This window comes from Gossypium arboreum, chromosome 8, assembly GCF_025698485.1.
Source record: "Gossypium arboreum isolate Shixiya-1 chromosome 8, ASM2569848v2, whole genome shotgun sequence".
NCBI classification, from domain to species: domain Eukaryota; kingdom Viridiplantae; phylum Streptophyta; class Magnoliopsida; order Malvales; family Malvaceae; genus Gossypium; species Gossypium arboreum.
In genome coordinates this window covers 3009244-3035092 of record NC_069077.1, presented here as the reverse complement: position 1 = coordinate 3035092, position 25849 = coordinate 3009244, and the positions used below count along the sequence as shown (strand labels likewise).

The window sequence follows — 25849 nt, the reverse complement described above, 5'->3', positions numbered from 1 at the left end:
TCTGTTTTCTCTTTCTTCTTTTATGGTGTTCCATTGAAAATTCATCGTGCTTGATTTCAGCTTGTCTGACTTTTTACCTTCTATGAGGCTTATGGCAGTTTTTGTAATCTTCTGTTTGATTTTTCCACATCCTTTGCATGAAAATGAGTTTCTTTAATTTGTTTTTTTTTTGTTCGTAGTTGTGCTTGCACAGTGATTTTTTGCATAAAACTTTTTAAATTCTCTCTTTAGGGTAAATATTTGTTAGTTTAATCCGTTTTCTACTGATGATAATGATTTTTCTTTCTTCCTGAGTGAAATTCTTTTTTTTTTCCTTTTACTTGTTTTGATGCGTTTGGTTAAATTTTTTTGACATCTTTTTATTTTTATTTTACTAGCTTTTACTTTTTCTGTTTAAGTTTCTTTTTCATTTTCGTTATTTGTCGTTGTTTAGTAACTTGTAGCATTATTGCGTCTTGGTTTGCTTTTATATATTCTTTGTCTTTGTATTCTGTTCTCTATCACGTTGATAGGTTGGTCTTGGACTTGAGTTCTGGTTACAATCCTGGTAGTGTCCAGAGGAGTAGTTGGCCTAGGTAGTGGCCTAGTTTTACTATGGTTGAAGATATCAACGTGATGCTTGAAAATCTGAAGTTTTCGGAAGAAGAGTCTGTCCAGGTCATTAATACCAATGCTGAAAACAATTTTCAAGGTTTTGAGACATTGGCAGTAGGTAAAATAATGGCGGAGGAGAAACTGAATAGGGAGGCGATGTATAAGATTTTCAGGACATTATAGTTTACAAAAGAGGAGGTAAACTTTGTAGCCCTGAAAGAAGATGCTATTATTGTAAAATTTGGAAGCATGGAAGACAGAAGCAGAATCCTTAACCTCACACCATGGCTATTCGATAATTTCCTATTTGCTATGGTACCTTTTGTTAAAGGCAAAAACATAGATACCTACGGCTCAATCTGTCCCCATTTTAGCTACGTGTTTACAATATCCCTTTGAAATACATGGATCGTCAAACTGCGTTAGATGTTGGAAATGCTATAGGGGAGCTAGTGGCGATTGATTGGAAGGATAGAAATGGGGGTTGGACTGAATTGTTAAGGTTGAAAATTAAAATAAATATCTCAAACCCAGTACGTAGGGTTGTGAAATTTATGGGAAGAGACAGAATCGAAATCATATGCGCCCTAAAGTACGAGAGATTACCAACCTTTTGCTACTATTGTGGTCCGATTGGACATACAATAAAAAAGTGTAAGCAAGGACAGAGACTTTGGCTTTAATATTTTAAACCTCTAATATAGAAGCTGGCTCAAAGTTAATTTTGTGGCTTCGAACCAGAAAAGAGGTATAGGGCGAAACGGGATTGAGATAATGGTAAAAAAGACACCCCCAAATGAGGACAAAAAAGAGAGTAAAACTGACACTCGGAAAGACAGTGGACAAATAGAACAGAAAAGAAAAGAAAAGGGATGCGAAGAAGAGTCAGTCTTTAACTCTCCATTAGAAAAGAGATGTAACAAACCAATGCATGATAGGTTGATAAGTTCAAAAAAAAAAGAGACATACGGGATCAAATGGAGATAACACTAACGAGAGCCCTTTAAAGATTGTGAGGAAGAGATTACTGGAAAATGTTTCACTAAGCAAGGCGGTTGCTGTTCGCCAGCAACTGCCAAGAGCAATGAAAATCTTATGCTGGAACTATCGTGGGATTGGGAACCCTACGACAGTTCGTGAACTTAAGCAACTTCTTGTTGCCAATGATTCTGACATTATCTTTCTCTGTGAAACAAAAACTCATACTAACAGGTTGGCTTCCATGTGCAGCAAATGCAGGATGGAGTGGTGCTTGGCTGTTAATGCTATGGTAAAAGTGGTGGCCTTGCTATGATGTGGAAAGAAGGCATAAAGATTGAAATAAAAAACTATTTAAACAACCATATAGATTCTTGAGTTTAGTTAGATAATGATAACTCCTTTTGCTTCACGGGCTTCTATGGGAATGCTGACCCTAATAAAAGACAAAGCTCTTGGGATATGTTAAGGAAGGTGGAAGATACGGTTAGAGAAAAAAGGATCATTGAGGGAGACTTCAATGCGATTCTGGACAATGCAGAAAAAAAATGGGGGAGGGAGGAAACCTAAAGCTTTAATTGATGACTTCCAAGCAGTTGTAGGTGAGTTGTCTTTGGTTGACCTAAAAACTGACAAAGGATGGTTTACTTGGGCTAACAATAGGGAGGGCAATACTTTTATGAAAGAGGGACTCGACCGCTTTATTATCTCTTCTAGCGATATGGTGTGTTTTCAATTTATGGAGACCAAAGTGATTCACCAGTCTGCTTCTGACCATGATGCTATTTTTTTGGATATAAAGGGCCACAAGCCGAGAGAGCTGATAAAAGATCCTAGGCTCAAATTTGGATATGATGTTTGCTGGGCCAAAGAAAATGAAGCTTAGAATATTATAAAGAATACATGGCAAAATGGTGATGTTGATATCATGGGAAAAGTTATGAAGGTGGGCCACGACCTTGGCGATTGGCAGTATAAAAAATACAAAAGAATGCTTAAGCAAATTGGAATTCTTCAGATGAAAATAAATAGCATCATTGACAAACAATGTAGAATGTACAATAACAAGCTAAAAGCTATGAGATTAAAACTTGGAAAGTTACTTGACAAAGAAGAGAAGTACTGGGCCCAACGTTCGAGAATCAATTGGTTAAAGTAGGGTGATAAAAATTCCTGGTTTTTCCATGTTAAAGCCACGAATAGAAGAAAAAAAATAGCATTGAAAGATTGAAAGACATGCAAGGTAATTGGAAGGATACAACTAAAGATATTAGCGAGATGGCCAGAGAGTATTTACAAAATTTATTTGAGTCAAGTTTACATTATAATGAAGTGTTAAACCTTGACTACATTGAAAATTGCATTTCAAGGGAGATAAACGGAAGATTGCTGAAGGTATTCACAAATAATAAGATAGTGGAAACTTTCAATCAAATTGATCACAGAAGCACTGGGAATTGACAGACTATCGGGGAACTTTTACAAAGAAAATTGGGACGTTGTAGGAAAAGATATTATTAATTTGTGCCACGGGATTCTTAGGGATAGAAACGTGGACAACCTTAATAAGATGACTATTGTCTTAATTCCTAAAGTTAAAGAGCCTATAGATATGACTAATTTCTGTCCGATTAGTCTTTACAGGGTGATATATAAAATCGTGGTCAAGGTGCTTGTAAATCGTTTAAAATATACTTTCCCGAAATGCATTAGCCAAAATCAAAACGCTTTTGTTCCCGAGAGAATGATTCACGACAACATCTTGATCGCCTATGAGCTTATCTACTACCTCCAAAGTACTAAGAATAGGCCCAACAAATGATTAGCGATCAAGCTTGATATGAGCAAAGCTTATGATAGGGTTGAGTGGAATTTCATTGAAGAGGTTATGTGCAAAATGGGCTACGCCGATGAGTGGGTGAAAAAGATCATGAGCTGCGTTTGTTCAGTTCGCTACGTCGTCAAATGCAATTCAACCCTTTCAAAGACTATTGTGTCAGAAATGAGTCTAAGACAAGGGGACCTTCTCTCTCTCTACCTTTTTCTATTCTGCATGGAAGCATTCTCTAAATTGTTAATTCGTGTACAAAATGAAAATATTCTAAAAGGCATTAAAGCAAAGCATAAATGGGCTTCGTATTAATCACTTTTTTTTTCGTTGATTATGCTCTCCTCTTTATTCGTAATAAAAAAAAGACACTGAGGAAATTGTCAATATTTTAAATATGTTTTCAAGGGTTTCGGGTCAAAAGACTAATTACGATAAGTATACAATTATGTTTAACATGAAAACCCCTTTAGCCCAAAGATGAAAACCCCTTTGGCCCAAAGACAATTTTTTTGCTCTATGCTTGGTATGCGCATGGTTGACACTCTTGATAGCTACCTAGGATTACCATTATCTGTTACAAAAAAAAAAAGTCAACAGCTTTCACTAATATTATTAATCGATGCCCTTGTAGGGTTAATAGTTGGTGAAAGCGTTTGTTATCCTATGGTGGGAAAGAGGTATTTCTTAAAGCCATTTTCCAGTCCATTCCTACTTATGCCTTATCTATTTTTCTTGCCCCGTAAGGGATTATTAAGCATCTTCAGTCAAAAATATGTCGAACGTGGTGGGCAAATAATAAGAAAACCCGTGGTTGGAATATGATAGCCTGGAATCATCTATGTCATCCAAAAGGAATGGACGGCATGGGCTTTCGGGATTTGCACTTATTCAACTTAGCTCTATTAGGAAGACAAGAGTGGAGGCTTATAAACTTCAAGGATACCTTATGTTTCAAGGTCCTGAACGCTAAATATTTTCCTGATGAAGACGTGCTCCTACCAAAACGTTGCAATAAATCGTCGTTTACCTGGTCTAATATTGCAAAAGCTGCAATTGCGTTGAAGGAAGGGTTTATTTGGCAAGTTGGGAACGACAACCTGATAAATATTCGATGGGACCATTGGGGTATGGAAGGGCTAAATGGGGACTTCGTTTGTCAATCTCTTTTGACTAATAATGAAAGAAGAGTTAATGATTTGTGGGACCAGGGCCAAAAGTGGTGGAAAAGGGATAGGATCATTGAGCTTTATGGTATTGAGATGGGGGAGTGCATTTGCAATTTACCCATTCCTCCTATTGATGTTAATGATAGCATAACGTGGTTACACAACCTCCATGGTGTCTACACGTCGAAATCTACATATTCCTGGCTTTCTATGAAGAGGATTGGCTATGGCCCTCACTAACTTTTTTGGAGAGTTATTTGGAAGCTCAAAATGCTTCCTAAGATTAAAGTGTTTAGATGGAGAATCGGTCTTGATATCTTACCCACGTACGTCAATATTGGTCACATCCGCCATAATTTCTCTACAACTTTTCTGAGATGTAAGAACAATGAAGAGTCTCTTATTCATGCTTTGAAAAAATGCCCGAAAGTTTGTGAAACCCTTATTATCGGAGGCTTAAACAATAGGCTTCTTGACGGTAATTATGTTCGCTGCACCGACTGGTTGGAAGATATCCTGCGCGAGCTCGATTCCAATACTGCTGCTGACTTCTTCACGCTTCTTTGGAACTACTGGAACAACATGAACAAGATGGGCAATGATGATCCTGCTATGATGGTATGGGAAAGGGCACAGATTCTTAGTAACGAATTTAGAATTTTCAACTTGAATGAACCCTCTGTAATTCGACCTACCCTGGTGTGTAAAGGTTGGAGAAAACATCCCAAAGATTTTATTAAAATTAATGTGGATGCAACAGTATTAAATAGGAATGTCGGCTACGGGGCTATTGTGAGAGACGCTAATGGGTTTGTGATTGCTGGATGCTATATCTTTGAAAATAAGGCCATCGATGTTGTGTGGGCGGAACTGAAAGCATTGACTTTGGGGTTGAAGTTGGCCTTAAGATTAAATATAACCAAGATTATTATGGAGTCTAATAATGCTACTCTTATCAATACAATCAAAACAGCGATAAGGATGCCACTATCTTGGGCTGCTGTCTGAAACAGGAATGCGAGGCTATTAGAAAGTTTGGTATGATCCATTTTAATTGGATTGATAGAAATAGTAATGAAGTTGCGGATATGCTCTATAAAATTGCTAGTAAGAATAGATGTGATTTGATGTTTAATATGGATTATCTTTTGAAAATCATCAATGTTATTATTCGAGATACAATAAGATGAGGTTGACCTTTAGGTCGTTTTATCAAAAAAAAAAAAAGGTCCGTTAAATAATCTTTAAAATATTCAAAAGTTAATATCTATTAAAAATATTTCACCAATCACATCTTGCCATATAGTTAGATTTATTTGTGTCTTTAACATATTTTTAATTAAAAAAATGAAATAATTTGTAAAAATTGGGAAATAATAAATGGGTGAAATGAAAAGATTTGTTATTTTCGCTTCATCTTCTTCATCTCTTCTATCGGTAGCGAATACACTAAAAGAAAAAAATCTACTTTTTTAATATTATTTTCTTATTTTTTCTCCTATTTTACTACCATTTTACTATTATGTTGCTACTATTTTGTTGTTATTGTTTGGATATTTTATAAAATTTATTTTATTGTTAATTTTGTTATTATTTTAAAGACATTTGTTAATTTTGTTATTATTTTAGAGACATTTGATTGTTAAGTTGCATTTATCTTAGTGTTATTTAAGTATATATATATTTTAAAATTTATTTTCAATTTGTTGGAAAATATTTATTTTGATATTTTTAGTATTTTGATGCATTATATATATTTTAAATTATATAAAATTAATATCGACGGGCCGGGTCAGGCCCGAGTTTTAGTATTTTTATCCGGGTCGTGCTTGGGCAAAATTTTAGGCCATTTCTCTGGCCGGGCAGGGCCTGAGCCTAGCAAACTGGCCTAAAATTTTAGTTAAGTCCGGCCCGAACCCGACTTGACCCGGTTCGGCCCGGCCCATGCTCACCTCTAGGTATACTTGATAGGCTTTTCCATTTATTATTTTTCCATTTTACATATTATTTAATTATTATTTTTAAAATTAAAAATATTTTGTAAAATAAATCAAACGGTATGTGAGGTAAGTTATGATTGACAAATTTTTCTAATGGATGTTAACTTTTTGAGTAATGAAACATAATTTAGGTAACTTGTAACAAAAAAAAATATTAATTATGGTAAAAATGTTAATTAATTGCTAATGTGACATACACATGGATTGTTACGTGAATGTAAGTCAACAAAGTTGATAGACGTCAATTTTCCATCTATTTTAAAGTGATTTGATAAATAATACAAATTTAAAGGTTAAAAGAGACAAAAATTTAAACGTAAAGTTAAAACAACTTTTTATTTAAGTTAGAAGGCAAAATAAATTATCATGCATATGATTTATTCTTATTTTAATTCCTTAATATTTTATACTAATTTAATTCTATTTATAATTAAACATGCACATGACTTTCCTCTCTCTTTTCCACATAATTAGAATTTTTAAAATATCATATTATATATATTTGGATTTTTTTTCTTCATTCAAATGGATCTATTGTAGAACAACATTCAAAGGAACAACTTACAAAATATCACAATATATGAAGTATTTCCTATAATTACAAATAAATTCTCGACATCAAAGCTAAAACTCACCACCAAGCTTTAAGCATGTCACCATGATTAATACCTGCTACCGCTAAGGTTGAAACTATTTCATTACCTTTCTGATCTGCCATCGAGAATACTACACTACCCACCTGCTCAATTTTCCACGTAGTATCTGAAAATATTGTTTGTAACCACCACGGTCTCATATCCTTGTTCAGACACCAATTGTACACCATTTTTGAATCAATTTCTACAATAAGATAGCCATTAATCTTACATCCCATGGATAAGAACAAATCCAATGCTATAAATATTGGTTGGCACTTTTGTTGACTGTTTCCTAAAAAAGTTAAAACATCACACACATTGTTAGTACATATTGGTTCCTGTTTTAACATGTTACAACTGTTTAACATGTGGGTGGTAGAGTCGGTAATAAAAGGATTTGGAATAACAACTTTTCCTAAATGTTAAAACATCACACACATTGTTCGTACATTTTGGTCCTTGTTTTAACATGTTACAACTGTTCAACATGTGGATGGTAGGGTCGGTAATAAAAGGATTTGGAATAACAGCTTTTCCTAAATGTTAAAACATCACACACATTGTTCATACATGTTGGTCCTTGTTTTAACATGTTATAATTGTTAAAATGTGGGTGGTTGGGTAGGCAATAAAAAGATTTGGAATAACAACCGGGTAAAAATCAAACCCTAATTTTATTTTGGTAATTTTGATTGAGAAAATTAGGAAAATAGTGGTTCAGATTTTTATATTACATATTGGTTATAGATTATAGATGATGTGATAAAGAAGAAATTGTAAAATAATTTTAAAATATTATAAAATGAATTTGTAAAATAATTTTTAAAATATTATAAAATTAATAATTGTTAAAAAAATTTCACCAATGACAGTTTGCCACATGCCTAATTTGGTTTGTTTCTATAAAATATTTTAATTTTTTTAAAAATGGGAAATAAATGGATGTAAAATTTTGAATAATGAAACATAATTTAGGTACAACTTGTAAAAATAATTAATTAATTACTATTGTGACATACACGTGGATTGTCACCTCAAAGAAAGTAAATAGATGTTAATCTTCTATCCATTTTGAAGTAATATATAATTTTATAAACAATGTAAATTTAAAGGCTAAAAAGATAAAAAATTTAAATAAAAAGACTAAAATAATTTTTTAACTAAAAAGGTAAAAAAAAAAACCATTATGCTTAGGTTTTATTGATTTTTATAGTCTGTTAATACTTTATCTTGATTTGATTTTATTTATGATTATTCAAACATGTATTATTTGTAATTAAACATGTACATAATTTTTTCTCTCTCCTTTTTCCACATAGAATTTTAAATACCATATATATATATATATATATATATATATGGATTCAAAAAATATAATTTTTGCTAGAAAATTCTAATAATATTAGATATGATATAAACAGTTATATGAATGTTTGGTTAATTCTATTTGTTTGAAACTTGGAATAAATTTTTTTTGTTTATTGTGAATTTATTGATTGATTTTATTGATTATTTTTAAAATTAACAATAAAGTCGAAAATGTTACATCAAAATAACACGATATCTATACATATTAATATTGATAGAAAACAATACATCAATAGATATAATATTAATTACCTTAATTTATATATTATTATCCATAGATAGCATGATGTGTACTATTAAAAAATAAAAAGAAAAACTTTATTGCTAAATAATAAAAGGATATTGTGTGATTTTTCAACAAAAAATATATTTTCTTGAATTGTGTAATGCTTTGAAGAAATCAAATGGTTGAATGAAAATTTTGACTGTTTTATTTATTTATTTTCTCTAATTTATGTATGTCATAGCTTTTGACTGTGTATCTTTTTCAATCTTTATATTGCAATTTCCATAGAATTTTCAACAAATTACTTGTTCCAATTTACTTCAAAAAACTAATTGTGTGTGGTTCACTCTTACTAACAATAAATAAAAATATAATATGAATACATGAAATATCATAAAATTTAATATTATATATATTGATTTTCTCATTATAAGTTTTGATTATATCTCTTCTTTTTTACATAATGTCTAGAATTATTAACCCCTCCCCAACTTATAAATAGAGCGCACTCGAACCCACGTCTTTCTGCATTGACAATAATACCTATACCAATCGAGTTAAGACTTAATCGACAATTTAAATATTATATTTATAAAATCTTTTAATTATGATTATAATACAATAAATATATATATAAATTATTTTATTTATCTTTATGTTTATTTTCATTGTTTTTTTAAATAGCTATCTTAAGTTAAAAGGAGAAATTAATTTAAAAATTAAAATAAAAGAATAATAAATTAAAGGGTAAACTAAACTCATGTTCACTCTAAAATAGAGTTTATCCTCAATTTAGATAATTATTTGACTTAGTCACTATCGTTAAAAATTTTGTTAATCCACTAACGGATTGCAAACGTGGCACATTAGCCCATTAAGTTTGGGGCTAATTATAAAGAGGTCCTTAGTTTAAGTCAAGTTTAAAAAAATCATCTGTCAATCACTCAATGGGCTTATGTGCCACATCAGCAATCTATTAGTGGATTAGCGAAAATTTTAACGGCAGTGACTTCGAAAAACTATATTAATTAAAGTGACTAAATTGAAAAAAAAATAGAGCGACCAAAATAAAGTAAAATTTATTTTAAAGTGACTATGAACATAGTTTACCTTAAATTAAAAGAACTCGTTTTGGCATTTTACATATGTACATGACACATATATATTATCAGCTTTATGCTTACAATTTATTTATTTTTTCACTTATCACCCTTCCTCTTGAAAGGTAAATCTATAAAAGTTTACAAGTATTGGATGAAAATGTTTATAATTCAGCAAACACAACTGTTTTCTTCCCGTCATGTGCTTTACGGAAGAAATGTTTGACGTAATCTGAATAAAGAACTTGTTTATAAATCAGTTTCTCACCATTTTCGATTAGTTCAGGAAATGGTCCGATCATATCAATAGGCCTTGGGTTCACAAAAATGGGGACGGAGATTCTATTCTTGCTTCCATTGGCCACCACGCGATGTTCGACACTTCTGTACTTGCCGTTGCTAATTATTTGCAATGCGTCTCCAACATTGATCACAAGGGAACCTTTGATTGGAGGAACATGGATCCAATTATCGCTGTCATTTCCTCTAACGAACAGCCCTCCAATTTCGTCTTGAAGGAGAATCGTGAGAGTCGAGACATCAGAGTGTCGACCAACTCCAACAGTGAGTTCGGGATTAGGACATTTGGGATAATAATTAAGGTTAGTCCTCATTGACCCCATCAACAATAATTCTTTTGTTTCGTCAATCTCATGCAAATTTAGGCCATTCATTAGCACTTTTAATAATTGTTTAATGACAACTTCAGATTTCTTCATATAATCTAGCACTTGTTCCCTAAAAAAGAAACAATTAATAAACTTGTTAGCAAATTGCGTGATATCAAGCACTATAGAAAAAGTTGGATCAAACGTGCTGATTGAATCAATGGACATCTAACATGGTGGCATATAAAATAAAAATGTAGGAAATCCATGAAAAACATATAATGACTTGTATAAACTGGTGGTTATATTTTTTGTCAGACACTTGTTTGATACATGTTTAAATAGTATGAACCTAACTTAATATTGTATAAAAGAACATGCCTTAAAAGTTGCTTAATCTAATATTGTATAATTTTTTTGTTAGACACTAGTTTTAACACGGTTTCAAACCCTAATGTTAGATAGAATCTATTGTGATGAAAAAAAGAAACTACCTACCTGCAAACGGAAGGCCATAGTGCAAAAGCTTCCTCTTCGGAGACATAAAATAAGCTAAGGTAATCTTTCCATTCAAGAGCCTTCTCGGTTTGAGGGGTAAAACTCGTGCCAAACCTCACGTTGTTCGACGACGAATGTTCCTTGGAGTACTTATTCTTGACCTCAGCCGGTAACGCAAAGAACTTGTAAGTAGCATCTTTAACATTCTCCAAAACTTCAACAGGTACGTCATGGTTAACAATCTGAAAGAAACCCCATTTTGAAGCCGCTTCGCAGATCGATTTTGTCACTTCGGGATCTTCCGGATTCGACATATCGATTACGGGGATCGAATCATGAGCTTGGACATTGGTCATACACATCCTTTCTTCCAAAGGCTGAATATATTGTTTAGGAAGAGCTTTGAGACCCATTTCGGACAAACCTTTCACTCCATTCCCTTGATTAATAACGAAATCGATGAGAGCAGAGGAATCACTGAATGGTTCAGCAACTGTTGGAGCCATTGTTTTCCTACTGATTCTAACTTAAAAAGAACAAAGGTGTACTGGATGAAGAGATTGATAGAGGTTAGAAGAGAAAGCTATGGTGAGAACTAGGTTTCACAATCCACATCTATTTATACACAAACTTTCTGTAAGAAAAGCTCACCAATCTTGTTTTGCGCCAACCCTAATAATATTATATTTTATTTTTTGAAAAAAAAAAGTGCGTCAAAAATGGTTGGCATAGTTAGAATATGACTGCACAATTTTGGAGTTTATGGGGCACGTTTTGCACTTTTAGGCTTAAGCAGCTTTCCTATGACTTGTCTTTAAATGTGAAAACGACATGACGTTAGTGGAAAAAACAAACGACATGACATTGTTTTTTTTTCTTGGTAAAAAGTCTCTCATGGACACTCTAAAAAAAATCAAAGTAATATAATTTATGTCAATTATGGAAACAAAATTTTAAGGATAATCAATCATAAAGTTAAGATTTTTGTTTATTTTACATCATTTTAATTGGTATAATAATTAATTTAGACATTAAAATGATTATTTTTTGTCTACTTTTAAGTATTTTTTAAGCTAAATTTATTTATATTAAATTTTTAAATTTTAGATTTTTTTAAAAATTTATTCATTTTAGCACCAAATAGATTGAATATATAAACATTGAGGGCTTTTGTTATTATTTCAATTAAGATTATATACCATTGACAAAAAAAATTAACTAATTTAATTAATTGACCTTAGTTGCTTACTTTCAAAATTAATAGGAACTTGAGACGTATTTTTACCTTTTTTTTTGTAAAGGGTTGTATATTTTGACAGGTTATCCTTTGAGTTATGAAGGTCTTCTTTTATTTGCATGTTTGTATTTGTATTATGTTGGTCTTATAATTTTTTAAAAATTTATAAATTTATGCCAGTTGAGTTTTAACTCGATTGATATCGGTATTGTTACTAGTGCAGGAAAACATGGGTATGAGTATGTTGAAGTACATTATCATCCTATGTAAGGGTTGGAGAGAGATTATGCGTAGTTCTATGTATTATATTAAAAAAGTATATATAATAAGAACCTATAATAAAATTAATGTTAAAAAATTATAAATTTATTAAATCCTTTCATCATGAATATATAATATAGTAGTGAAAACGGATTATATGAAATAATGATATTATTCATTTTCAATAGTTTTATACCACATCAATAATTTTATTTTAAATTTCAAGAATTTAATTTGGTTTGATTTTTTTAAGATGAGAATTCGATTTGACATAAAACTATTAAAAAGATATACAAATGACGTGACATCATTATTTCATATTATTATTTTCCAATAGTAAAATACACGTCATGTTTATTTTGTTTCCTCGAAAAAATTAATATATTTTCTCTCTATATATATAACATTGGTTTGCAAGAAGAATATTGGTAATAAATTCAAAAAAAAAAAAGTACTTCGCATGGAGAAATTAATTAAAAATAAATAAAAAGTTGTCTTAAGTTGCAAGAAGAAATTAATTAAAGAAAGGAGAAAAGAACAATAAATTAAAAGAAGTCATTGTGGCGTTTTACAGTATGCATATTATCAGCTTTTATGCTTATAATTTATTGTTTTCACTTATAACCCATTTTCTCGAGAACTAAATCTACGACTGTTTACAACTATGGGATTAAAATATTTATAATTCAGCAAACGCAACTGTTTTCTTCCCGTCATGTGCTTTACGGAAAAAATGTTTGACGTAATCTGAATAAAGAACTTGTTTATAAATCGGCTTCTCACCATTTTCGATTAATTCGGGCAATGGTCCGATCATATCACTAGGTCTTGGGTTTACGAAAATAGGGACGGAAATTCTGTTATTGCTTCCGTTGGCAACCACACGATGTTCCACACTCTTGTACTTTCCATTGCTCATTATCTGCAATGCATCTCCGACGTTGATCACGAGAGAACCCTTGATCGGAGGAACATGGATCCAATTATCTCCGTCATTTCCTCTAACAAAAAGTCCACCGATTTCATCTTGAAGGAGAATTGTAAGGGTCGAAACATCAGAGTGTCGACCAACTCCAACAGTGAGTTCGGGGTTAGGACATTTGGGATAATAGTTAAGGTTAGTCCTCATCGAACCCATCAACAAGGATTCTTTGGTTTCATCAATCTCATTCACATTTAGACCCTTCATTAGCACTTTTAATAACTGTTTAATTACGGCTTCGGACTTCCTCATATAATCCAGCACTTGCTCCCTATAACCAAAAAAGAAGAAATCGATTAATATGCTTGTTAGCTAATTATGTGCATGTCAAGTACGATTGAGAAAATCAGATTAAATTTGTCGGTTGAATTAATTGAATGAGGTATCTGATATGGTTATATATATAATAAAAAATTTAGACAATTAATCAAAGACATATTTAAGATTTTTTAAGAAAATATATGGTTAGGATCTTTTATGATGAAAATATATATTTACCTGCAAACGGAAGGCCATAGTGCAAAAGCTTCCTCTTCAGAGACATAAAACAAGCTAAGGTAATCTTTCCATTCAAGTGCCTTTTCAGCTTGAGGTGTAAAACTCGTGCCGAACCTAACATTGTTTGACAACGAATGTTCCTTGGAATACTTATTCTTAACCTCAGCTGCTAACCCAAAGAATTTGTAAGTAGCATCTTTAACATTCTCCAGAACTTCAATCGGTACATCATGGTTAACAATCTGAAAGAACCCCCATTTCGAAGCCGCTTCGCAGATCGACTTCTTCACTTCGGGGTCATCCGGATTTGACATGTCGATGATGGGGATTGATTCTTGAGCTTGAACGTTGGTCATGCACATCCTTTCTTCCAAAGGCTGGATGTATTGTTTTGGAAGAGCTTTCAGACCCATTTCGGATAAACCCTTCACTCCATTCCCTTGGTTAATAACGAAATCAATGAGAACTGAGGAATCGCTGAATGGTTCGGAAAGTGATGGAGCCATTGTTTTTGGTGAAGAGATTTGGTTTGGATAGTGTTTGCAAGAGAAAGCAATGATGAAAGCTTGGTTTCAATCCACAGCTATTTATACACAATTCCCCGTCTGAAAGCCTCACCAACCCTAATAACATTATAATATTCAAATATTTGAAATTTTAAAAGAAAAAAAATGGTCAAAAATGGTGAGCACTGTCGCAGCTCAATTTTTTGAATTGATTTGCCACTTATTGTAACTTTCCTACAACTTTCTTTTAAATGCTAAAACACGACATTATTCGTACGACTTTGGCACCTTTTCAGCTTTAGCCAACCTTCTTACAACTTTCTTTTAAATGTTAAAACACGACATTATTCGTACGACTTTGATACTAAACTGGAAAAAAGATTCATCCATTTTTCTAAAAGATTAATCCATGCTTCTATCATATAAAAGGATCAGTCCCTATACTAAACACATCAATTCATTTTCATTAAAAAATTTATTAAGAAAAAGATTGATCCTTATATTAAAGGATGAATCCTTTTTGTAAAATAATATATTGACTCAATTTAAGTAGCGAACAAGTAAAAAATAGTGAAAGAAATTAAAAATTAAACATACAAATTTAATGTAAAAAAACTCATCTAAAGAGAATAAAAACTACGGGTAAATATATTCTATTTTATAACAAATTTATATACACTATTACTTTTGCATTTGTTTTTAATATATACATGATATTGTATAGGATGAATAGTCGATATAGAGGAAAATGGAAATTTCAAGAAGTTCATAATTGTTTTCCGGAAAAATCATATATCTAGTAGGAATTTTATAGAAAGAGCTATTGTTTATAAAATGAAACTCAAACAACTAAAAGACACTTTGAAAATTAAAGAAGATTAATTCAACTTTCACTATTGCATATATATAGATCGGAGAATCAATATCTCAGAAGATGTTATCAAAATATATCTTCATGTTAGGTTGTGGAAATTAGCCTATATGTTCATTACTTTAAGTGAAAACTTCAGTTTGATGATGCAATATTAGCAATATTTCTACATGCCTTCGTAGGTAAGTAAAGTACTACGTTGTATCCAATGTTAAATTTCTTTGTGCATTTCATATTTGGTTAGTAAAATTTCGCAAATAGCCTTCAAAAAGATATGCCTCAACTTTTCTCTTGAAAAAAAGGTCGTCATTTAGTTAAAAGTCTTGATATGTGACTTAATATTTTTTTTTTTATGAATTAAATGTGTAAAGTCCATGATACTTTAGTTGTTTTTTTTTTTTAATGAATATCTATCGATATTCTAATCTTTATTGTACAATTTGTCAATTACAAGATAAAGTTTAACTATTCAAAGGTATTTACATGTGCATTGGTTCAAATTTCAAACTTAGATCATATAAACCTTTAATTTTCTTGCCGTCAAAATTTTATTAATACATTGCTTGATAATGATTTTAGTAAACTTTAGTTACGTTTTTATTATGATTCAATAAAAATAGTTTACTATTTTATGGGTTATTTCAATTTTAATTGTGAAATTATTTTTATTACAATATTTCTTAAAATTTCTTTAATTTTGTTATATTTTTATTTTAATTAAATTTCAATTAAATAATATTATTTCTAAATAAATAATTGTCGTTGTCTATTTTATTATCAATTGGATTATATTTTACTACACAATAAAATTAAACATCGTTATGTATAAGCTTTTGAAACTAAATATATCATTGCTAAAATTAACTTTACACAATCACTAAAAGTCGTTATGTAGCATAAAACGTATCCAATTATTACGTCGTTGCAAATTAATATTTAGTAGCTATATAAATATTGTTAGTAAAAGTATTAACAATTATATTATTATTGCGTAAAGATTTTGACAAATACATTTTATGGTTGTTAAAATAAATTTTTGACAATGACATATAGCTGATGTGTAATAATACACAACCAATTAAAATATCATTGCAAAATAATATTTGGCAACCAATAGTATTATTATTACGTAAATAATTTGGCAAACATATCTTATGGTTGTTAAAACATTTTTTTAGAAATAATATTTAGTCGTCGTAATGTAATACACAACCAACTAAAATATCGTTACAAAATAATATTTGACAACCATTATATTGTTGTTACGTAAAAGATTTAACATCTAAATTTACATTGTTACAAATCCTATTTTGCAACTAGTATATTGTTGTTATATAATAATTTTTGTAACTGAAATATTGCCGTTGAGTTATAAATTTCGTAACCAATTTTGTTGTAACTAAAATATTTTTACACAATTAAATTAAGTTATTAAAAAGCATTATATTTGAAAATGAAAAAGTTGTTGCAATATATATAATTAAAAATGAGTTTTAATTTTAAAATCATTAAGCATACTTTAGACAACATAGGTATACGCAACAACTTTGCAACAACTTTTTGTCGTTACAATAAAATTTTAACAACATTAATACAATACTTAATAACAACTTTTAGCGATGGTAATACCCTTTTTTTCTTGTAGTGACAGTTGATAAAAATGGAAGTTTTGGATTGTAAGTATATATTGAGGTTTGATACTCATAATGTGTAATTATATGTGTAGGTTTCTAAATCCTATCATGTGTTGTTGCTGTGTGTGCTTCGATTTTTAGTTATATTAGTTGGTGTTAGTATGAGTTATTCTAGTCCTTAGTTTATTTATGTATAATTGATGCATTAGTTTAAATTATTCTAATTCTCGATCTATTTATACCGTAATAGTTTAATAATTTTTTTCAAATTTTCTCCTTTTCCATTCTTAGTCTATTGCTTTATTGATTACAAACAGTTTTTTATTGAAAAGGTACCATAAGTAATTATAATCCAATACCAAAAAGGAAGTATTGACCTTTTCTTTTATTTTTTTTATTATTGAAAGTTATAAATTTCTAATTGAGTCGGTGTCATGAGTTAATCAAATAATAATTTAATTAAAATTATTAAAATATTATTTCTATTTAAAATAAATTAAATTATTCGAAAGTATTTTAATCTTTTTATTTAAACCCAAGTTAAATGCATTAGAAAAACTTTAAATTTACCACATAACAAAAGCTTCATTTTTTTTTTTAGCTCAATCAATTGATTACAAACGAAATGGAGCAATAAAAACTTCCAGCTCATGTCTGATGGATAGAACTGCAAAAAATAGTAGTATAACTTACAAAGAAATATAACAGCAAGCAGACTGCACTAATACAAATCACCAAAAAAGCAATAGATTACCAATAAGCTTTAAAAAAGTGATTCCTGAACAGTCCAGCGTTTGCAAATGAATTAGCCATACCATTTTCTGACTATTTGTGACCACAAATTTTATCTCCACCATTCTTCTAACAAAAGCTTCATTTTATATTTTATACATTTTAATTTTATTATGCACATTGTATTACCTAAATCAATTGTATATCTTAATAATATTGTTGATTGAGTTGGTCTCACAAGTTAACTCGACATATATCAACTCAAGATTGATGACAACATTCTGTTAAACAACTATAATACATTTAATATTTTTAATCTAATATATTTACGTGTCTAAATTTTGTTTACTCACAATTTAGTCTAATTTCTTTTATTTTAATATATTACACATTACACGTGTAATTATTAATTAATTTCAAATAATATGTTTTATTATTTATTGTACGTTATTTATAAATATATTTTATATTTTAAATATGTAGTTTTGACATGCATACACGTATAATAACATTTTTAAGTATATTCTATTTATATTTTACTATTTGTGCAATTAATAATAATAAAATTATTATTATTATAATTATATATTTTGCTCCATTTGTCACGTATTGAGTATTGACCTTTTATTATTCTTTACCGAACGATTTTTCAATGAATATTAATTTAATCACTTCCATCAATTCTCCCTTTCACTTTACGTTGCTTTCCGTCCTTAGATAAACATCAACGTTAAAAATTTTATATTTTATTGTGAATAATTATATTAAGATAGAATATTAAAAGTATAATTTCTAGACACTAACAAAATAAAGTCGTATTGTTAAATTTTAAAGATAATAATGTGTTATTATATACTCATTTATATTTAATATCTTTTCTAACTTAATTTAACTTTAATTAAATTACTTAAAATAATTACTTTTTAAACTATAAACAAATATTTTTCTTCTTTTACAAATTTTAATCATTTTTTCATAAGTTAATATTTTTATTTTGTGCCATCAATTTTGAAAAAAAGAATTAGTAATTTTCGTGCAACTTTTTTCATGTTATTATTGACACATAATTTTGGTAATTACTTTATCGAAAACCTTGAATTTTGAACTTAAACCCGAAATCTTAAATCTTGAACCTCGAAGTTTAGGGTTTGGATTCAAGATTTAAGGTTTAAGGTTTTGATTTGGGTTTGGATTTTAGGTTCGAGATTCAATGTTCATGTTTAGGATTCAAGAGTTTGGGGTTGCAAATTCGAGATTTAAGGTTCGGGCTCAATGTTCAAGGGTTCAAGGTCACATGTTACTAGTTTGGTGTTTAGGGTTCAGTTTTAAAATTTAAGGGTTTGGGGTTATTGTTTAGGGTTTATGATTTGAGGTTTTAGAATTAGAACACTAGTTTATAGTTTAAGATTTAGGTTTTGAGGTTCTAGACTTAGGGTTCATCGTTTTGGGTTTAGGGTTAAGAATAAAAAAAATTATCAAAATTATGTGTCAATGACAGAGAAAAATAGTTGAAATGTTATTAAATAATTGAAAAGGATAATTTTACTATTTTGTATATATGAGGGTAAGTTCATATTTAATTTTATTATTTGGATAAAATATTAATAAATCTTTAAAACTTTTTCATTAAAATTATCTCTTAAATTTTGGTTTTAATTTTTTTATCAAATAATAGTTTTTAACGTTTAATAAGTCCTTAGATTAATTATATAAAAATTTATTTCAAATAAAAGATAAAAGGTCAAATTTTGCTATTAGTCCTTGTACTTTGCAAAAATTATGAATTTAGCCCATGTACTTTAATTTGATCAATTTTAGCCCTATTTGGTCAATTTTAGTCTTGACTCAAGAAGTAGCAATTAAATCAGTTTAGTTAAATTTAATTTCTAGTCATATACTATGCATAAAGTTGTAGATTTTATTCATATATTCTCCAATTGAATCATCTTAAGTATCTATATTTTTGAATTTTGAAATTTCAGTATTGATACAAATGACAGTTATTAATCTATTAACTAGACATTTAGCGAGTAATATGAGAAAATAACAAGTTGGCATTACATTACGCATAATGAATTTAACAATTATCATTTAATAATGACTGAATTTTGAAATTTTGAAAAGTACAATGATTAAAATGATCAAATTAAAGTACGAGACTAAATCCACAACTTTATTTAAGTACAGAGGCTAATAGTAAAATTTAATCACAAATAAAAATTTACATATCGGATCAACTCAGATCGAAATATCAAAAATTACAATATGGTCCATTATTCAATTTAAATAAAAAAATGTTATTGGATCTGAAGCTATTTAAATATAAAATATTTAACCTTATCTGAGATCATATATAATATTCTAAATGATAAAACCAAATGAATATTCCATCTTTTAATATGACTTTTCAACAAAACAAAATATTTTCTTTTTATTTGTGTTTATTTGACTACAGTTCTATGCATACCAATATCTGAGGGTAAAGTTTGAAATATTACCAAATATCTTTATCCTTAAATCAAGATTTTGGTTATGCAATTTTTTAAAATATTACTTATTCAATGATATATTTAATGTTTTTATCTTCATTTTACTGTTTATATCTCCTAATTCTCTCATTGGTTATAAGCACTATAGGTTAATTTAAAAATTAAACATAATTAAATTTATTATATTTATTATTTATTTTTAAAGTATTTATATTATTTATAATTTTAAAATATGATATCAATTGATCAATTTCTTTTCTAGCGTTCAGTATAAGTAGGGGTCATGGACCCTAAAATGGAACTCGATTAATGGGCGAGAATAATAGAATAGATGTCACACAACTCAATAATATTAAATTCATGGATAAAGTTACGTATGGTCTAAACTAAATTTTGATCACCGAAAATTACTATATTCATTAAATTGTTAATAGCTATTATATTAGTTTTTATATAGAAATACACATAATAAAATTTAAACTCGAGCCTTTAAAAAACTCATTTATTATTTTATTAATTTTATAAATATTTCATATTTTTATATTCATACATTTTAAAACATTAAAAAAAAACAGAGTTTGATTCAAACTTGTTTGAATTGGGTTGAAGTAATTTGAGGTTGATTAAACAAACATCAATGCTAATATTATTATATATTTGTTTACTGCTCCAGATCTTGTCTGGAAAAATGTGAATTATGATTATTATCATTATAATAAACTATGCTGGAAAACTAGCTGACGTTTCTAGGATTCCATTCTTTGTTCATTGAATTTGGTAAATACCCAATATTTCATTTTTAAAATTTAGATGCATTTTCTAAACCATCAAAGGACTGATTCGATGAACGGCTGAAAACGTTAGGTTCTGATTTGAATAAATAAAAAAATTAGAACTAAAGTGATAAGTTTGAAGAATTCTGGGATGGAGAAATTAATTAAAAAAGAAAAGAACAACAAGACAACTTACATAACACATTATCACCTTTTATGTTTATAGTTTACATTTCAGCAAATTCTATTGTTTTCTTCCCGTCGTGTCCTTTACGGAAGAAATGTTTGACGTAATCTGAATAAAGAACTTGTTTATAAATTGGTTTCTCACCACCTTTGATCAGTTCAGGAAGTGGCCCGATCATATCACTAGGTCTCGGGTTCACGAAAATGGGGACAGAGATTCTGTTATTGTATCCGTTGGCAACCACACGATGTTCCACGCTCTTGTACTTGCCGTTGCTCATTATTTGCAATGCATCTCCTACGTTGATCACAAGGGAACCCTTGATCGGAGGAACATGGATCCAATTATCACAATTGTTTTCTCTTACGAAAAGCCCTCCGATTTCATCTTGAAGGAGGATTGTGAGGGTTGAGACGTCGGAGTGTCGGCCAACTCCAACAGTGAGTTCAGGGTTAGGACATTTAGGATAATAGTTAAGGTTAGTCCTCATAGAACCCATCAATAGTGATTCCTTTGTTTCATCAATCTCGTTCACATTTAAACCCTTCATTAGCATTTTTAATAATTGTTTAATTACAACTTCGGATTTCCTCATATAATCTAGCACTTGTTCCCTGAAAATAAAAATGAAGAAGAAGAAGCTCATTAATATACATGTTAGCAAACTGTGTGCAAGTCAAGCACTATTAACTTATACAGTCTACCTGCAAGCGAGAGGCCATAGAGCAGAAGCTTCTTCTTCGGAGACATAAAACAAGCTAAGGTAATCTTTCCATTCAAGTGCCTTCTCAGCTTGAGGGGTAAAACTCGTGCCGAATCTCACATTGTTTGACGACGAATGTTCCTTCGAATACTTGTTCTTAACCTCAGCCGATAATCCAAAGAATTTATAAGTAGCATCTTTAACATTCTCCAAAACTTCAATCGGTACATCATGGTTAATAATCTGAAAGAACCCCCATTTCGAAGCCGCTTCGCAGATCAATTTCTCCACATCAGGATCGTCCGGATTCGACATATCAATAATGGGGATCGATTCCTGAGCTTTGATATTGATCATGCACATCCTTTCTTCCAAAGGTTGGATATATTGTCTTGGGAGAGCTTTGAGACCCATTTCGGACAAACCCTTCACTCCATTCCCTTGATTAATAACGAAGTCGATGAGAGCGGAGGAATCGCTGAATGGTTCAGCACGCGTAGGAGCCATTGTTTCCCTATTGACTTCAAGTTAAAAGAATAAAGGTGTGTATTTGACGAAGAGATTGGGATAGTGTTTACAAGAGAAAGTTATGGTGAAACTATGTTTCAATCCACACCTATTTATATACAAAAAAGACTCGCCAACCATGCTTTGAGCCGACCCTAAAATATTATGATATTTTTTTTTTTATGATCAAAACAAAATCAATGTAGCAGCCCTATTACTGAATTTATGGGGCACGTATTGCATTTTATGCAACTTCCTACACCTTTCCTTTTAACATTAGAACATGACATTATTCGTATGATTACATTATACTATGTATAATTTTCATAGGATTATTTGTAAGTTCTTTTTTTCTTTACTATTTTGTATTTGTTTTATGTTTGTATTAGCTTTATTTTTTATCATTATCATGATCTATATGACATTCTTTTAAGTTTTTATTACAACCTTTTTCGCTATTCTCAAACTTCGACTTATTTAGAGTATGAGTTTTAATCCATGAATCGATGGAAAGAATGAAAATTTACTTGAGATTCCATTGAGGACAAACCAATAAACACAATGAAAACTTATTTGCTATTCTAGTGAGAAAACCAATTTCTCTGAGTTAGGAAATTGAAAAGCAAACTCTCTCAAAATTATAAGTTATTTGAAAAATAAATTTCAATGAATTTTGATAAAGTGTCAGCCTTTAGTATAGTCTGACATTTTAACTAACTTGTATAATTTAACCAACCCATATATTATTTATTTAAAATAAATTTAATTAATGTACCAGATTAAATTATTTTCTTAATCTAATTTAATTATGTTAAAGTCGTGACAACTTTATTGTGCTAGAATTTATGAGTAAATAAATTTAATTATCTTGTTCAACAAGAAAATGATGACTATTTAATTTAGTTTCCACTTGAAATTTAATTATTTAATTACCATCAATTAAACAATAATTTAAATAAATTAATTTAATCTCTAAGCATCTTTTGCTCAAAGCGAGAAAATGCTTTCATTATTGCTAGTAATATATGCGATCTATTTCTTTAACTCGTCATTTTCATATATTCAACTCATCGATTCAAATTCAAGTCATTCAAGGCTATACCAAGCTAGTAAAATGGTCAATTAAACATATATAATTAGGGTTCAAATAGTTTGTAACTAAGTTCTAAAAATATTATTTAGTCATGAGTCACTCCAGTAAAGTACCAAGATTGAGCTCTCCCTATTACATATCATTACCAAAATTACTAATTAAGTGATTGTCTAATGGCGTTGTCATATGTATGTTACCCTCATAGAATATTATAATATCTTTGAGTTAAATTCATTCACCAAATATAATCTTATTTTATCTCATAATAATCATTACATTTTCTTCACGAAAAAGCCAATTACTATCTAAGCCAAGCCCTAAGGATAGTTTGGGAGTGTGGCCGCCCAGGGCCCAAGACTAGAAAAATAAATTTTTCAACTTTTAACGTGGAAAAAAAAATCTTTAACCTTTTAAGTTATTTGATCAACGCTACATTGCGTGCAGAAAAAAAAAAAGAAAAGAAAAGGACCCCCAATTTTTTATTTTATTACTAGTATATGTTTTTATTCTATTGTATTACATTTTATAATTTTTTTAAAAGGTCTCTCAACTACTAGTAAATTTATATTTTGCTCACTCAATTTTTATTAAAAAAATTACAAGTCGGACATTGAATCATTTGGAAATTTTAGGATTTTAGGGACCTCCTTCAAAAAAAATTTCCCCAATTTGGTACCTAGACCAAACGACCCAATTATTGTTTGACATGTGTACTTTTGTAAAAAAACATATGTACCTAATTTGGACAAAAAAAAACTTAAATACCAAATTAAACATTAAAGTCAAATTTAGGTAATAAAACAAAAAAAAAAACTTAAATATCAAATTATAACAACTTAAGTACCAAAGTAAACCTTAAAACCAACTTTAGATCCCAAATTATGAAAAAAATTCAAATAACTAATTAAATATTAATACTAAAATTAAATACCAAATTATATATTAATCCTAAAATTTATTATTAAAACCCATAAAAAGTAGATCTAAACGTACAACTAAAAGAAGTGCCCTGCAAGCCAACACCACATGAAAGCATCTCCACCTAAAATTATTCTTTTCAAATCTAATTTGTCATGATTGCATTTTTAAAGCATTTTAACCTAAATGTTATTTTTCAAATTATTTTTCCCTTTCACTTTCTTTTTTTTTTCCTTCATCAATTACTAATAAAAATGATAAAAACTATTTAATGATAAAATGATAATCTAATATTAAATTTTTTAGTGTATTTTTACGATTGTAGAAATGTAATTTCATCATTTTAGTAACTTTATACTTTTAAATAATTAAATCAATTTTTATCATTTTTACGAGAATAATGTATAATTTTACCTTTACTAACTTAAAATTTTAAAGGACATAATATTTTAGAAGTGTCAGGCAGTACCAGCCCTAATTATGCCCATGACTTTAAATAAAAATATAATTGATTAATAATCTTAGTTGATCTAAACCTAATTAAAAATGAAATATTTAACCTTATCTCAAATCTCAACTAATATTCTAATTCAAACCACACTTATAAAACCAAAAGAATATTCGATATTTTAATATTAATCTTTTCAATAAAAAAATCTTTGGGTAATGTTTGAATATTATGTAATATCTTTATCGATTTATTTTAATTTTCTTATAATTTACCGTTCTATAATTTATATTTTAATAATTCAATGGTAAGATGAGGAATATTATGTGTTATTGAACCGATTTAATATTTATATTATATCGGTCAAAAATATTGTGATTATCAATATATATTTAACGATTAGTTTTTATATTAAAAAATAGTTAAATATTTTAAATCGATTAAAAATTCAATATAATTATCTATACGAATAAAAATAAAAATAAAAGGACGATGAAATTATTATAATATGGTTTAAGGGTCAAAAAGTTCTCGCTAGAAAATTCAATTGAGTCCTTGTCAACAAAAAAAAAAATTAATTAAGTTATTCCAAGCATTCTTGGGTCACCATTTGCCACGTTTGCAAAAAGTAAGGTATTATGTCAACTTTAATAACCTTTAAATCTTAAAATTATAATTATAAAATTATATAAAACTATTTTTTCATATAAATTTATTATATAAACATATAACTATTTCAATCAAGTCAATAGATAACAATTTTGATAGACTGACTACTCCAAATTCGAGAAGTTATTATCTCTTGTCCACAAGTAGTAGAGGATATGGGTTAGGAGAGACAGTCATGAATCTTGATCATATATCATAAAATAAACGCTTAACATTTTTAAGCAGAAAGTGGGTGTAATCCGACAAATAATATTATTGAGAAGGTAACCACGAGTTCCAATCACGAACAAATATAAATAATTTTTTAATATAATTGAGAGAGAAAATCATTACC

General features: G+C 29.3%; 4 protein-coding genes across 4 annotated transcripts; 1 reads left to right on the top strand and 3 right to left on the bottom strand.

Annotated features, from left to right (window-relative positions):
* Positions 1 to 4839: 4839 nt before the first annotated feature.
* Positions 4840 to 5577, top strand: LOC108468496 (uncharacterized). The gene has a single exon (XM_017769376.1). The coding sequence runs from the start codon at positions 4840 to 4842 to the stop codon at positions 5575 to 5577; it is 738 nt and encodes a 245-aa protein (XP_017624865.1).
* Positions 5578 to 9879: 4302 nt separating this feature from the next.
* On the bottom strand, positions 9880 to 11597 carry LOC108469473 (feruloyl CoA ortho-hydroxylase F6H1-3-like). Its single transcript, XM_017770353.2, has 2 exons — positions 11008 to 11597; positions 9880 to 10639 (listed from the first exon to the last, which is right to left on the bottom strand). The coding sequence occupies exons 1-2, from the start codon at positions 11511 to 11513 to the stop codon at positions 10066 to 10068; spliced, it is 1080 nt and encodes a 359-aa protein (XP_017625842.1). The 5' UTR covers positions 11514 to 11597; the 3' UTR covers positions 9880 to 10065.
* Positions 11598 to 12996: 1399 nt separating this feature from the next.
* LOC108469299 (feruloyl CoA ortho-hydroxylase F6H1-3-like) lies at positions 12997 to 14604 on the bottom strand. The gene is made up of 2 exons (XM_017770194.2): positions 13986 to 14604; positions 12997 to 13758 (listed from the first exon to the last, which is right to left on the bottom strand). Exons 1-2 carry the CDS (start codon positions 14489 to 14491, stop codon positions 13185 to 13187), a joined length of 1080 nt encoding a protein of 359 aa, XP_017625683.1. The 5' UTR covers positions 14492 to 14604; the 3' UTR covers positions 12997 to 13184.
* A 6521-nt stretch (positions 14605 to 21125) lies between these two features.
* On the bottom strand, positions 21126 to 22477 carry LOC108469339 (feruloyl CoA ortho-hydroxylase F6H1-3-like). The gene is made up of 2 exons (XM_017770228.2): positions 21882 to 22477; positions 21126 to 21791 (listed from the first exon to the last, which is right to left on the bottom strand). Exons 1-2 carry the CDS (start codon positions 22385 to 22387, stop codon positions 21218 to 21220), a joined length of 1080 nt encoding a protein of 359 aa, XP_017625717.1. The 5' UTR covers positions 22388 to 22477; the 3' UTR covers positions 21126 to 21217.
* Positions 22478 to 25849: the final 3372 nt, after the last annotated feature.